This window comes from Podarcis liolepis (genome assembly GCF_965112155.1).
Source record: "Podarcis liolepis genome assembly, chromosome: 11".
Lineage (NCBI taxonomy): Eukaryota > Metazoa > Chordata > Lepidosauria > Squamata > Lacertidae > Podarcis > Podarcis liolepis.
The window spans coordinates 39,977,703-39,991,940 of NC_139565.1; the positions used below are offsets into that span (position 1 = coordinate 39,977,703).

General features: G+C 38.5%; 1 protein-coding gene across 7 annotated transcripts in view; it reads right to left on the reverse strand.

The window, feature by feature from the left end:
- The window catches only part of RNF180 (ring finger protein 180), a 58,104-nt gene that overhangs the window by 6,584 nt on the left and 37,282 nt on the right, over window positions 1–14,238 (reverse strand). For 3 of the 7 annotated variants that reach the window (XM_083465330.1, XM_083465329.1, XM_083465331.1), the window contains 4 exons: window positions 11,144–11,221; window positions 10,470–10,499; window positions 10,100–10,313; window positions 7,667–7,792 (listed from right to left, as the gene is read on the reverse strand). In XM_083465330.1, coding sequence (XP_083321456.1) covers window positions 7,667–7,792; window positions 10,100–10,313; window positions 10,470–10,499; window positions 11,144–11,221 — 448 coding nt within the window. Of the gene's footprint in view, window positions 1–3,832; window positions 5,087–5,222; window positions 5,334–7,666; window positions 7,793–10,099; window positions 10,314–10,469; window positions 10,500–11,143; window positions 11,222–14,238 lie in introns of those variants that run through there. The other 4 variants (XR_014517070.1, XM_083465334.1, XM_083465332.1 and 1 more) reach the window with 2 other exon arrangements.

The window sequence follows — 14,238 nt, forward strand, 5'->3', positions numbered from 1 at the left end:
TAAAAGGTAATTTTGGAAGGTTTTTGCCTGTTTTGCAGTGATGTTAGGAAGCTTTAGCTCTTGCATACTGTATTTAGTAATATGATGCAAATGTCTGCTTGATATCCAGCTCCATAGAATATAATGTTTTACGTCAGTTAATTTTTTCCCTGATAACTTGAGACACACACTTAAATAGGAATACTTCTGTCTAGAAAAATTCTGTTAACAAACAAAAAAGGGCTGTTTTAATCAAATGTCTTCTTTCAAATACCTTCCTTGTAGTTCTCCCTTCAACTAGTTTCTCAGTGTCTTTAAAATTTATTCCATGTAGATTTCAATGATGGGGCCCTGTGATGTTTCAGGGACAATGTGGTCTGTGTTACATTTATGCGGCTAGTAAGGCAAACTGTGATGATGGATGTTTTTATGAAGCAAGTCTGAAGAGAGGTAGAGGATGCACATCAGGAAACTGTTCTGTATGACAGCCACAGAACCAATGAATATATATATATATATATATATATATATATATATATATATATATATATGGGACTAATTGTTTAAAACACTCCCAGAGGTTTTTGCATCAGTTGTTTAAGAAACATAAAATAAATCTATAATGATTTCAGGCTAAAATCTACTTCCTTATACTGCTCTCAGAACAAAGAAGGCAAAAGTGAACTGTGTTAATTGAATAAGAGACAGTCAGTCTTTGCTCCAAGAAGCGAACTGTCTGTGTTTCGATTAACAGTATGCTCTCATCTTCCTTCTTTCTGCTGTTTTCTTTACCTTGCATTGATTTTTGTGGCATTTTAGAAAGTAACCACTCTCTCCTACCCTCAAGAAAAACAACAGGCAAAAGTCCATTACAGACATTATGAGAGACGGTGCAAAAAAACAACAACAACCCATCATTTTTGTTTTATTATGAACAGAAGAATGTCAATGAGCAAAGTGATGGAAAACATACAGGCGGTGTTTGTTTGTTTTTAATCTAAGTAGCTAACCAAAGAGTAGCAGGTAAATCAAACAGAAGCTAACATTTTAGCACATTCTAAGCTGAGAGCAGTACCTGCATTTCTCACAACTCAGGAGATTTTAGCCAAGTGAGATTTATCCTTGTATGATTGTGCAGCACATTTTATATATAGATGTGAGCACTGTGTGATGCTGAAAAAAATCATGTGGAAAACAGTCACTCAAGTTTCCTTTTCGGCCTCACAGCAGGTGGCTAGCAACAGCTGTTAATGAAGATAACAAATATGGGTGAAGGTTTCTGGATTCGGAGGGAAAATGCATGAAAATTTTCTTCAAGTTAAAACTTGATTGTTAACCCCCAAACAACTGCTTGGAATGCAATTTAATTCAAAAAATAAACCATGCAGGTATGAAACACAATAAAGGCATTAAGGAACATAGGAAGGAGAGAGATAGTGGGCTAGATGGACAAATAGTTCCCTTACTGACTGTGGCCAGGATGGCTACTTTAAGGTCATTTACAGAACGTCCTGGAACACTGAAATGTTCCCAACTGGCTTTTGAATCTTGCCATTTCTGCTTAACATCAGATGATTTTGTTGGATCAGCCCAGCATCCTGCTCTCAGTGGCCAACCAGAATACTGTGGGAAGCTTGTAAAAAGGACACGAGCACAACTACACCTGCAATTCCCAACAGCCTACAACCTCTAATGCCTCCAACTGTGGCAGTCAGTACAGTCACCGTGGCTAGTAGTAATAGCCTTGTCCTCTGTGAACTTGTCCAATCCCCTTTTAAAGCTATCCAAGTTGGGAGTCATCAATTCTTCTTGTGGAAGTGAGTGCCATAGTTTAACTATGTGTTGCATGAAGAACTACTTTTTTTCTATCTGTCCTGAATCTTCTACCATTCAGGCGCTACAAAATTTATTTTTTTCAAAATCAGTGGCTTCATATGAAGTGAGACTTTGGAACCTTTGTACATGGTTAGACAGAGATGAGTAAGTGTCTGTGTGTGGGGATTACTACTACTACTACTACTACTACTACTAAAATTTCTATATCACCCTTCATCTGAGGATCACAGGGCGCTTAACATAAAAATACATAACATAGTAAAAAACAAAATAATACCCCACCACAGTTTAAAAGACCCTAGATTGTTTAATTTGCCCAAGGCATTGGAGAAGAGGAATGTTTTTGCCTGTAATGAAGGTGTCAGGCGAGCCTCCCTGGGGGAGAGCATTCCACAAACAGGGAGCTACCACACAAAAGGCCTGTTCTCGTGTTGCCACCCTTTGGATCTCTCATGGAAGAGTCAAGTGAAGAAGGGCCTCCGATGATGATCGCAGGGTCCTGGTCGGTTTATATGAGGAGAGGCAGTCCTTGAGGTATTGTGGCTTAGGAAAAGTCTTTAAATGATGTAAAAGTCTCTGAATTTCCTCCATTGTCTCTGTGCTACTTCCTCAACCAAATTGACAGTTTTATTGTGCACATTAAGCAGAAATAAATTACTAGATACAGGTGTCCTACATGCAGGTTTTCAGTAAGAACTGATTAATATAACTCCTTTCTGTGATTTGTGCATGAAGACTTGAAGATGGTTTATATAATACAAGGAAAGTTCCCAAGATTAACCTGGAAATCAGAGGTCAATGAATATTCTTCACACCCAGGCATGTTACTGTTACTGAGAGTTTAAGCAACTAACATAAAGATGTTAGGAAATATCACATTGTGGCTTGTTGCTATTTTAAATCTGTTATTTAAGTATCGAGCACATCTTGTGCTGAAATTAAACAAAATAGTTGGCTGTTTCACAGATGCGTTGACACTTTTTATCATATCATTTCAAAATAGTTTAAAGATAATTACAGAAATATTTATAGAGGGATTTGTTCTCCTGGCAATTCAACACCAATCAATTCACTTTTATGTTAAAACTGAGAGCTGAGTCTTGCATGGGCATGCACCCGTGCACAGACACTCACTATCACTTGGCCAATAACATTAAATGCATTTAGGGTTAACAGGTGTTTAGAACCAGCTTCTACATAAATCAGAAAGCCTGTAGAAACTGGTCTCAAAAGATAATTGTGCAATTGATCACACAAACTAACATGCACATCAACCACTGGGGTATGAGCTGCCTGTTTAATATAGTTTACCTTCACCTGAGAATAATTCTGAAACCTATTCAGAACCCAATTAACATTTCCCAAACCTTTCTGTAAACATAGTTACTGGCATTTTTTGATACCAATACAGTGGTGCCCCGCAAGACGAAATTAATTCGTTCCCCATTTTTTGTTGTCTAGCGAATTTTTTGTCTTGCGAAGCACGAAATCCCATAGGAATGCATTGAAAATCAATTAATGCGTTCCTATGGTCAAAAAAAGTCCAAACAAAGCCAAATTTGGTACAACAACAGTTTATTAACTGCTCTTTAAAGTCACACATACTGTAAAGAGCAGTTCAAAAATTTAAGGGAAAATAAATTAACTTTATAAACAAAACATGTCTTTGTTTTTAGTCAAAGAAAAAAAGTCGCGAGACCATAGGGGAAATTCGTCTTGCGAGGCAAATCGCGAACGGAAAAACCTTTCGTCTAGCGAGTTTTTTGTCTTGCGAGGCATTCGTCTTGCGGGGCACCACTGTACTTAGTGGCAGATGGTTCACCCCTCCCCTCAGGAGGCCGTTACAAACCATTAGTTTAGCAATATGTACAACTTAAATCTGAAGCGTATGCTCTCTCGATCTGAATTATTCACATCTGACACTGTGTGAACATTTCTCTCAGTTCATTTTGCTGAATTTAATTTACAGATTCTGGTTCTTCTGGACTTTAGCCACTGCAAAGCTGATTTGTTGAACCATGGAGCTGTGAATCTTTGCGAAAGGAGAAACTGCCCCACTGCCATTATTCTCTGCTGGTGAAGGAGTCATATGAAACCTGACCCAGCTTCTAGTACACTAGATGAGGAGCCTGGACTGTTATGAGACTTAGCATTGGTGTTTTCTACTGCTAAGAATTGGGATCCTGACTCTGAAAATGGTACATTCAATTTAGATGGTCTAGAAGGAACCCCAACAGCTGTTCCCAAACAAGATTCAGTTTTCTTTGAAGCATTATTGCTAACACGATCCACCTCTTGCTGGGCTTCTTGAGAATTCATCTCCATTTTCGAAACACTTGTCATCTTAGTTTGAGCGTCCTGCATAAATCTGTGGCAGTAGACATCAATTGGCTTAGTGAACTCTATTACGGCATTGTCTGTGGCAGCAGTTTCCTGGGGTCCTTTGCCTTCCAATTCAGACTTGTTAGTTTGGTCTTCATAGTGTGTCATGTGGATTTCTGAAGGAACAGGAATGCTAATATTGATGTCAGTGCTGCTTATAGACTGGGACTGATTGCTTAGCTGAGGAGCAGAGGCGATGACACCACAACTGGGCAGAACTTAATCTATCTGTCCCATGTTCTCCAAGGAGTCGATGAACTGCTGGTCATCATCAGATTTGGAATTTGTAAGGTACTCATCAGAATGAATCAGTATCTGAGGAGATCTCAATTCAGATTCTGCATTGGCTTTAGGATCTGTCATGTCACTTGTGCCACCATCGTACCCCATACTTGTGCCTGCCACAAAGACTTTGCATCTCAGTGGCTTCAACTGGTGTAGTGGTTGTGGGGGACTGAAAAATACCTGCCCATGTAAAATTTATGTGAAGTGTTTTCACATGATGAAAACTGCAGGTAATGGACAATTTTACTTAAAATGCTACATATATGAAGTGAGCAAGTAATTAATTATTTGAGCAATGCGGGTAGCTATCTTAATTACAGCAGATCTTAAAGCTAATTGTTGATTGAGTGATTCAGAACAATGTTGTAGAATAGCATGTTTTCACTTGTTACAGAATAAGCACTTATTAAAAATAACAGAATAGCCTTCTTCCCTAAGCTGTGGAACTCCTCACAGTGGTCCATATGGCAATTCACTATACAGCTTGTCCTGAATGCTGAAGATGCACAGCTTTGATGCCTGAGATATCTATTTTCAGGACTCACCCTATATTTGTGATAATAAATTGTTTTAAATGTTGTATTGTTGTAACCCGGTCTGGGGCCTTAGGGCAAAGGGCAGGTAAATAATAATACAGAATTAAGGAAAATAAACGTAAAGCATTGTAAAACAACTACAAACGGTAAGATAGTAGTTTGTATGTTTTATCTCTAGTTTTAATACTCTTGCTTTTTGGATACAGTGTTTTCACTGATTCCATGGAACTTAAATCTAATATTTTTCTTCAATGAAAAACTGTCTTAACAGGAAGTGTTCACAAGCTCTCTGTAGCAACATGTACTCAGGATGTTCTGAAAGTGTGGAAAGGTGAGGAAAGAAACATAATGCATTATGTTTAAAACATGGCTCACAGAGCCTTTGGGAGGAGTGACCCAAAAGGCATTAGAGATTCTATAAATATTTTAGCAATCCTAAGAGATACAATACAGGGAGAGGAATTAGAAAAAAGAGCCAGCAAGTAGTTTACCAGCATGAAAGCAGAACCAGGGATGTACTGAGAGTTTTACTCAGTAAAATTGATTGGGCACACTCATTTGCGTGGGGTTTTGTGTTTTTTTGGACTCTCAATGATTACTGTATTTTTTGCTCTATAAGACTCACTTTTTCCCTCCTAAAAAGTAAGTGAAAATGTGTGTGCGTCTTATGGAGCGAATGCAGGCTGCACAGCTATCACAGAAGCCAGAACAGCAAGAGGGATCGCTGCTTTCACTGCCCAGCGATCCCTCTTCCTGTTCTGGCTTCTGAGATTCAGAATATTTTTTTCTTGTTTTCCTCCTCCAAAAACTAGGTACGTCTTGTGGTCTGGTGCGTCTTATAGAGCAAAAAATATGGTACTCTTTTATGTAACTCATAGCAATTCTCATAACAAAAACAGTCTTAAGCTAGCACAGCTAGTCAATACCAATAATCGGATTTGTAACTGGATGCTAATTACCAACTGATGAGAAGCAGTGACTTTAATTCATGAGTATTTTTGGTTAAACATTAATTGATATTTAATATACTTATTAATGACTAGGTGGGCATTATTATAGAATCATAAGGCAGCAAGGAAACCAGAGGACTGTTGTTCAGTTCCCTAATCTCTGCCAATATAGGTGTACCTAAAGCATCCCTGTCAGGTGCCTATTCAACCTTTCTCATAAAAGCCTACAAGGAAGGAAATGTACAACCTCCTGAAGAAGTTCACTGAAATACTAAAACTGCTCTTAAATTTTGGTATTTTAAATAACAGAATTACAAAGCTTGGTTTAATGAACCATCAGTTTCAAGCCTGTGACAGAAGTAGAGGTCATGCCCAAATCCACCTCTGTCATCTTATCTTCACTCTTGAATATACATCTGCAAATAATGTTATAGGGCATCTAGACATTCCTTCTCTTTATGATTATTCTTTCTAAAATCCCAACAGCATTTCTGGAGATTCCTTCCTTTATCTGACATTTAGCTAGATCAACTCTTTGAAGTTGCTTCCATCAGATCTGTCATTTCATACTGCATGACTACTCTTTTCAAAGTGACATTGGGCAAACAAGGATACCAGCAACAATGTGTGTCCTGTGCTGTGTTTATGGCAGTTATGTAACAACAAAAAATACATGCTCAGCACAAGGCTAGAAGGACAATGGTACTCAATGAAAGAAGAGAAAAGCATAGTCTTTGCTGGTTGTAAATTTTGCCTGGGAGCAGAACCATAAATGCTCCATAGGCCACAGAACATTTTTTTGTTGCTTTCAGTAAAAAAGGACTGACCTTGACTGACCCAGTTTTACAGTACTACATTGGAAGATGCTTTTGGGTCAACTCTATCAATTCTGGATATAGTACCCTTAGAGTTAACCTTCCAATCTTGTTCAAAGGCTTGCCAGAATAATGTTTCAAATAAAACCAAGTCAGTGCAGGGCTCTGCTCCCTAGAATAAGTGATAAAGTCATGTCATGGCAGTGCCTATTCTGTCCATGATAGAGGGTCTCTGGTTCTTTTTCTGCCTACTTCTTAGCATTCGTTAAACAGAAAGGACCTCAGCTTAAGCCAACTCCAAGCAATTCCATGTCCAAGCCCCATGAGGCAACAATGCATATTAGAGGGCAATGGCTGTTGCTGAATCAAATATCATAGTTATATTATTCTAAGATTGTACAAGTCATTGCATAGGGCAATAGTTTTATTTATTTATTTAGAAGCATTTATAATCTGTTTAAGAATTTGAAAACCTGTAAGTGGAAGTTAGTAGGAAGCTGAATGAAAAAGAAAGCAAACTTCAGGTGGTTCACACCTGTATTTCCTGGGGAAACTGACAGTAAAGTAAGTTTACAGGAAAATGTCGCATACCTAGATTTCAAATGTGAAACACAGCAATAATATTGTACAACATGGTGCAAACTACCCCAAATACCAGTTAGACCCACCAATCTGAACAGTGGTATTATCCTGTACTCTTTCAATACAGGGCCCCAGTAGTGTCCTGTTATGAACTCTGGCGCATGTAATGTAATGAATCTGTAGACCTTAGGCTGCAAAATTTACAGGTAGCGGCCAAGAAATGGCATCAAATCCATTCACATGAATGCTACAGGCTGCATGTGACACATGAAAAGGCAAAATATTTAGCAATCTTTCTTACCTTCAATAACTCTGAATGCCTTCCTGCAACTAGGGAGGGGCCATTTTGCTAAACCGGATTCTTGAAAGTTTTCCTTTAATTTTGAATATTCAATAGGAAAGTGAGCCTTTGTTGAATTGTTCAGTTCTGCAGTGTGGGGGAAGGAAAAAAACACGTCACAAATCTTAACCACTTCATAATGTAAATTTTGTAATTGCCAAATATTTTATTTACTTTTCTCACATATTACACACACAGAGAGTCTCCATGCAGCACATAAAGGAATTTTAAAATCCAAAAAAAATTAAACATTCAATACAAAACACATATAAGAAAACCTGGCAAGCATGATCTAAAAATTGGTTGCGTTCCTGCAGCAGTTTTTTTAAAATAAATATAGCACTTGTAAGCATTGTATACTTTAAAATACAGGCTACAGTTGCATGACCTGGGTTGCAATCCTATCCATTCTTACCAGGGAATAAGTTCCACTGAACAAGGATGCTTAGGATCTGGCCACAGCAGATTCTAGATAGGTTGCATGTAAGCATTTGGGGATGTCTAGCTATATACACTGTGGTTCAAGGCTACATGTCAGTGTACTTGCAGCACTAAAGTGACCTCTCTGGAGCATAAGCCTGGGCAGTTTGTATGGAGGTCCTGGGTTGCTCAGACGACAAGACTCACTGGACTCACTGATGGGGTCCAAAGGAAAGCAGAGCAATACTTTTAGCTTATTTATTTATGATGTGATATCTTCTTGAATACTTATATAGCATCCCTAGCTATATAAAGAGCTGCAGTCTAGGAAGTAAACATACAGATATTAAGTATAGATTTTAAAGCAGAAGGGTCTCAATCATAGCTAAGGAAGCTGAGCACATGCAATTAAAGAGCTCTCTGAAACTTTATATAGCAGCGCCCTAAAGTAGATTATTAGCTGATGAAGTTTCTAGGTAGTCTATCAGCTTGCAGTACTTAAGTGGCAGGAAATTGGTAGAGATTAGCCTTTGCCTTATTCTTTTATGATTTTAAGATGGTTTAGTGTTTCCATTATTCTTAAATTATTGTTTGTGTTTTATAATGTTTTTATATTTTGCTGGATATCATTCTGTGATCAGTTGTAGGATGAAGAATAGTATCAACATTTTCTAAATAAATATGCAGAGAAGATTGGGGGAAAGCATAGTCTAGCCTCTAGTGCAGAGGAAAGCTGTCCAAAACCTCAATACATAAACACAGGATCACTAATGATTCTCATCACCTTTGCAATTAATAGCCTTCCTTCCTGACTCAATCAGGCAAGTTGTCTCTGCCACCATTTTGGCAGAAACCTAGCAAAAAAATTAATCTGGAATTTTGTGGGCCATTACTCATCCTCTTTAGAAAAGCGCCCAAGTGATTATCTCTGGATGTGCTATATAATGGACAGTACAATAAATAATGAGCTAGCTCTTCAATTTCCATTGAACCACAAATGCATCTTATCTGGTCCTGTGGGCATACCAAGTGCTCTTCCCCCGTTACTGCAGATTTCAAAGCTAAAAACTTAATAAGGAAAAAGCTCTCTGGGCTGCAGGGTATCTAAGCTCAACCAGATAATGTTTGTACCCACTCTTTAATTTCAAAAGTTGCATAGCTGGAGAAATCTTAGAAGAATGGATTACTGCTATTCTGGTTTCTAGTGCTATATTTTTAATGTTGTGAGAGAGGAATGCTTTGAGCTATTCACAGGAACTTGGACTGAGATAGATCATATTGTGGAAAAAACTGAAACACCTGCTGTAATCGTTAATTTTTGTATAGCCCATGCTTCTGGGTTTATTGCATCAAACAGGGTTGGGGGTGGACCTAGCAACAGGTAAGACTATTAAGTGAATGCATCCTGGGATTTAGGGTTAATTCTATTTAAAACCATATATTTTTGTTCCTGCAACAAAAATTGTGTCCTGGAGTGCTGTTCTGGATGCACCTGAAAGAAGAGTGTGAGAAACTAAGACTCCGACTAGATAAGAACATAACTGATTATGTGTTTCAAGCAGCATCTTCCCCCCTTATGTAGGGGCAGGGTGTTTGGCTATGGAGAAGTGAGTGCTACACACACAATCTCCCTGTGTGCTTTTCTCCCAATATTGGTGATTCTAAGCCCAGTTGAAGACAAATGTGTCTTGGAAGAACCTCCTGGCTTGGTGAGGGACAGTTTAACACCCCCTCCTGGCTTTCCACTTTCGCTACTAACATTTGTACCCATCCCTTTCTCTACATAACTGGAATAGATGTGGTTTTAGACACATGGATCTGCTACCATCATGCCTAATGTATGAGTAGTTACCATTATACTAGATTTGGAGTACAGTGTCTAATTAGTCCTGAACATTCACTTTGAGGGAAGACAGCTAAATATTTATTGGTCGTTACTAGGAAAGAGGAAATATATCTTTGAAAGCTTTATACCTGATTGGAAAAAAACTTGGGCGATTGCCGTGCGGCACAGAGGACACAGAGTGCTGGTTGGATTATCTTTGGCGAGTGTGCGTAGGCAAGGTTCACAGAAGATGTGGTGGCAGGGATAGCACATGTAAGGATTAAAATAAACATCCAGGCACACTGCACAGAGGTAGCTTTCCTTATCTTGCCAGTGTTCGCGCTCCTCTTCTGTATTCATAGCCTGGGGTAAGAGGGAGAAACAAAGCAGTGCTTTAAAATTATTTCACTCAGTCAAAATAAAGGATACAAAATAAAGGAATCATGCTCCAAGTACAATGTGTATTCCCCCACCCCTACTAATATTTTCTAACGTAATCCCAAAGTAAAACCAATGTACCTGAAGTAATGTGAACGCTTCTAGGTGGAACTAGAACAAAAAGAAACATGCTTTGCTGCAACAGCTGATAAATTACACAAATCACCTCCCCCTATGTACGGCAAGCTTTCCTATTACTTGTGATGTGCACATTTTATGAACTATTACAACAGTCAGTAAAAGAACAGCAACAGTGGGGCTAGGGGTAGGTGTATTAAAAAGTAGGTGAGTGCTTAGCATGACTATAACAAATTATCTTCTTCTCTTATGAGAAAGTGAATGCTTACATCATCTTCAGAATTCCACATGCTGTAGTCGAAGATAGTGAGCAATGCAAGCCTGCACTCATATAAGCTAGCCCACCTATCACTTAATGGGTTTCAAAGGGAGGCAGTAGAAACTACCTCCACTACCTGATTACTGCCCCTCCCTCCAGAAGGTGTCCCATTCGGGGGGGGGGGCTATGGATTTGGGGGATCTAACACAATCTAGCTGGTCCTACCTCCCAGCTTCAGATCCCTCAGATCACCCCAGCCTTTCCCTTCCCTGAGCCCTAGTCAGGAGGACGGGTTCAGAACCAGCACATGTTCTGAGCCAGGGCCCTGCTCACGCTCCAGGAAGGGGTGGGAGAGCAAGGGCAACTAAAAAAATTGGTGCCTAGTTATTGCTGATGCAACCTTGTCTAGCTCATATACCTGTGATTTATAGTTGGATGGCTCCTGCGCTTTTGTAGAAACCTTGCTCCGTGACCAAAATCTTGCTGGTAAGAGAATCTAAGCAGTAGTGGAAATGGTATAGTCAAGCAATGTGTTGTTCAAGGCTACTTAGGAATTTTGTAGCTAAGCAATAGCTTTGAACTTGCCCATACCTGGTCCCAACTCTCTAGCACAATGACTAAGAAATCAAGAGCAAAGGATGGCAAAATGGAAAGAGCAAACCCAGCTTTCATTTTTAATCAGGGGTTTCTAGATCTCAAGGTTATAGAGACATATTAAATAGGTATCAATCAATCAATCAATCAATCAATCAATCAATCAATAGGTGTCAATTAAATAGGACATATTCATTAGGTCCAGACATTAGAGGTCAGAAATGGGTTTCGGCCAAGGTCTGTTTTGTGTGTGTTTGCGTGTGCATCTCACTCCTCTTTCTTTTTGCGATGGCATTCTTTTGCTGATGCCAAATTAAATTAGAATGATAAATCATTTCTGATTAGTTCCTCAGCTCAGATGACCTAAACTTGTCTACTTTATTTTGTCAATTGTGAATTTGGCATTGCAGATGGTAGCATTTTTGTTTTTGGCATGCAGTAAACACGAAGTCCTGAATTATTATTATTAACTTATTTGAACAATGTAAGTGATAATTGCTTCTTACCAAACATGCATATATAGATTCAGTCACTGCAAATATATATTCTCTTTTCAGCACCTTTTTGTTTAGGAAAACCTACCCAGACATGCAAAATTGACATGCATTTTAATCTGTAATTTAGCTTGTAATGTTTATTTTTAACTGGTGACTTACATTTTGAATTTTAAAAGCTTCCTTTTAACGTTAATTTCTTCATAAACTGCTCATAGGTTTTATTTACCATTAAGTGGTATATAAATTATGTTAAATGAAATGAATAAAAATACAATCATTGAGCCAAGTTGAGGAAAAATATATAGAATGGGACTGCTGCCCACATTTAATTTTTAAATACTGAAGTGTAATTCTATCAGCTTCTAGTTTGGGATTACTTTGACACCATCCACAATTCCAGGCTGCTCTCAATTATTATAAACTAGTGAAAAGTTATTTTAATGGTGATTATCATCCCTCACTTGCCGCTGTCACACAATTCTCCCCGTCTTCTTCACCCAAAGCTTCTACAGTTTTACCTGAGGCACTGATTTAGTGGCAAGAGGCATGCTGTGGTAGACAAGGTAGCAGGGATTAAGTAGTAAATTTAGAAAATAACAGCAAAAGGAAACAAGTAGTTCTATGTGATTAGAGTGAGATTAAAGCAGACCAGAAAAATAAAGCACTGAAATCATTTACCACCTAAAGATGTGGACCTTCCTCATAATTTGGCCTCTGCGGGTTCTGTGCTCAGACTGATGTCTGATATTTAGCTAAGTTGCTTATGGTTTTACACTTTGGAGAAATTTATGGCTAAACTTCACATATAATGGTTAGCAAAACAAGTCAAAGCATCCATGTTTGTATTTAGTTAATAATTTACTTTCACTTCCTCTCTATTTGGCTTCTCACTAAAATGCAAAATAGAAGTGAAAAAACGTCAAGGAGAACAAAGTAGGTTAAGAGGGTCTTTGGAGCTAAGAATTACAAAGAGCCATGGCCTCCTCTCAGGCTTTTCTGCTTCACCTTGGGAGAGATAAATTGCTCACAGAGAAAACTATAAAGAAGAGTATATTTTTCAGCACAACATTTACATTTAAAGTGAGTGTTGTCTACTTATGGCACCTAGAATAAATGATCCATAGACAATTGGAAGCATAAAAGGGTGGAATACTACGGCAGTATTCATTGCAAATGAGTAGAGTTCCTGCAACTAAAGCCATTATATACTCTGGCACAAAGTCATTATACTCACTGTCTCCCATTTTGTATAACTAAACAGTTTGATTCATTTACATTGGCACTTATTGGAATTGGCGAATTTTCCTCAAATAAGCAAAGGAATATCGTGTATATATACAGAGTATCTTTGTCATTGCAATAACATCTATGGCATGCAATTGTCTCCAGTAAAGCACATTTAAAGGAGATAGCTTCTCCCAAAGAATCCTAGGAACTGTAGTTTCCTGCAGACAGAGCCACAATGCCCGGCATTCTTAACAACCCACAGTTCTCATGATTATTTGGGGAAAACCATATGCTTTAATGTGGGAAATACAGGTTCACATATGCATGTGTATAGACACAAAAGCAGTTACACAAGTGTTTATGGACATCAGCGCCAGTACTGAATACATGTCCTTGAAAACTACATTACTTGGGACATCTGCATTACTGGATGAAAAGTTCACAGTCTGAGTTGGAAACAAATTCTTGGGGAAATAGCATTTGATTGGTAATACAGTCAAGCACATTCAATTGTCTATGTGTCAGGGGAAAAGCTTTATAATCACTACTGCTAGACAAGCTTTGTGTGAAATGAGAAGGGAAAACTGGGGCAGGACTCAAACTTATGGGTGAGAGATCTGTGCAAGAAGCATCTGGGCCACTTTGAGCTTCCAGTTATAAAACTGGTTAAGTGACACAAGTTTCCAAAGGTGGGAACTGGTCTCAGGAGAAGGAGGGATGCTGGTTTTTGAAGGGAATAGTTCATATTAGACAACCTTGTTCTGAATCAAGAAATGGGTCATTACAACAAAGTAGTCCATTAATGTATACATAGATGCTCAGATTTACAGTGGGTTCTATGCATAGTGAGGAATGTGCTTGGTTGTAAAATCTACAGGCCAGGGGGCCAGTGTGAATTATGTGTTCATTTGTACTATAAACTTTACTGTGCTAAATCTAAATTTCTCAAAGTGAAAGCCCGATGTCCTTAAGAAGGCCCGAGCCACTGTGCAAAGATGAATTCAATTTGAACCCTTCCTCCCAATTACAGTACTCTGCATTCCATACTTCAGAACTGAAACTTGCATATTAGTGCTACAGTTGCATATAGCTATTCACTAATACTGTATATTGAGTGAGATAATAGTGGCACAGCTGGGGTTTTTTGGTAGTTTTTATTGCTCCTTTTCATGCATGCACAATCTACGCACCCCAC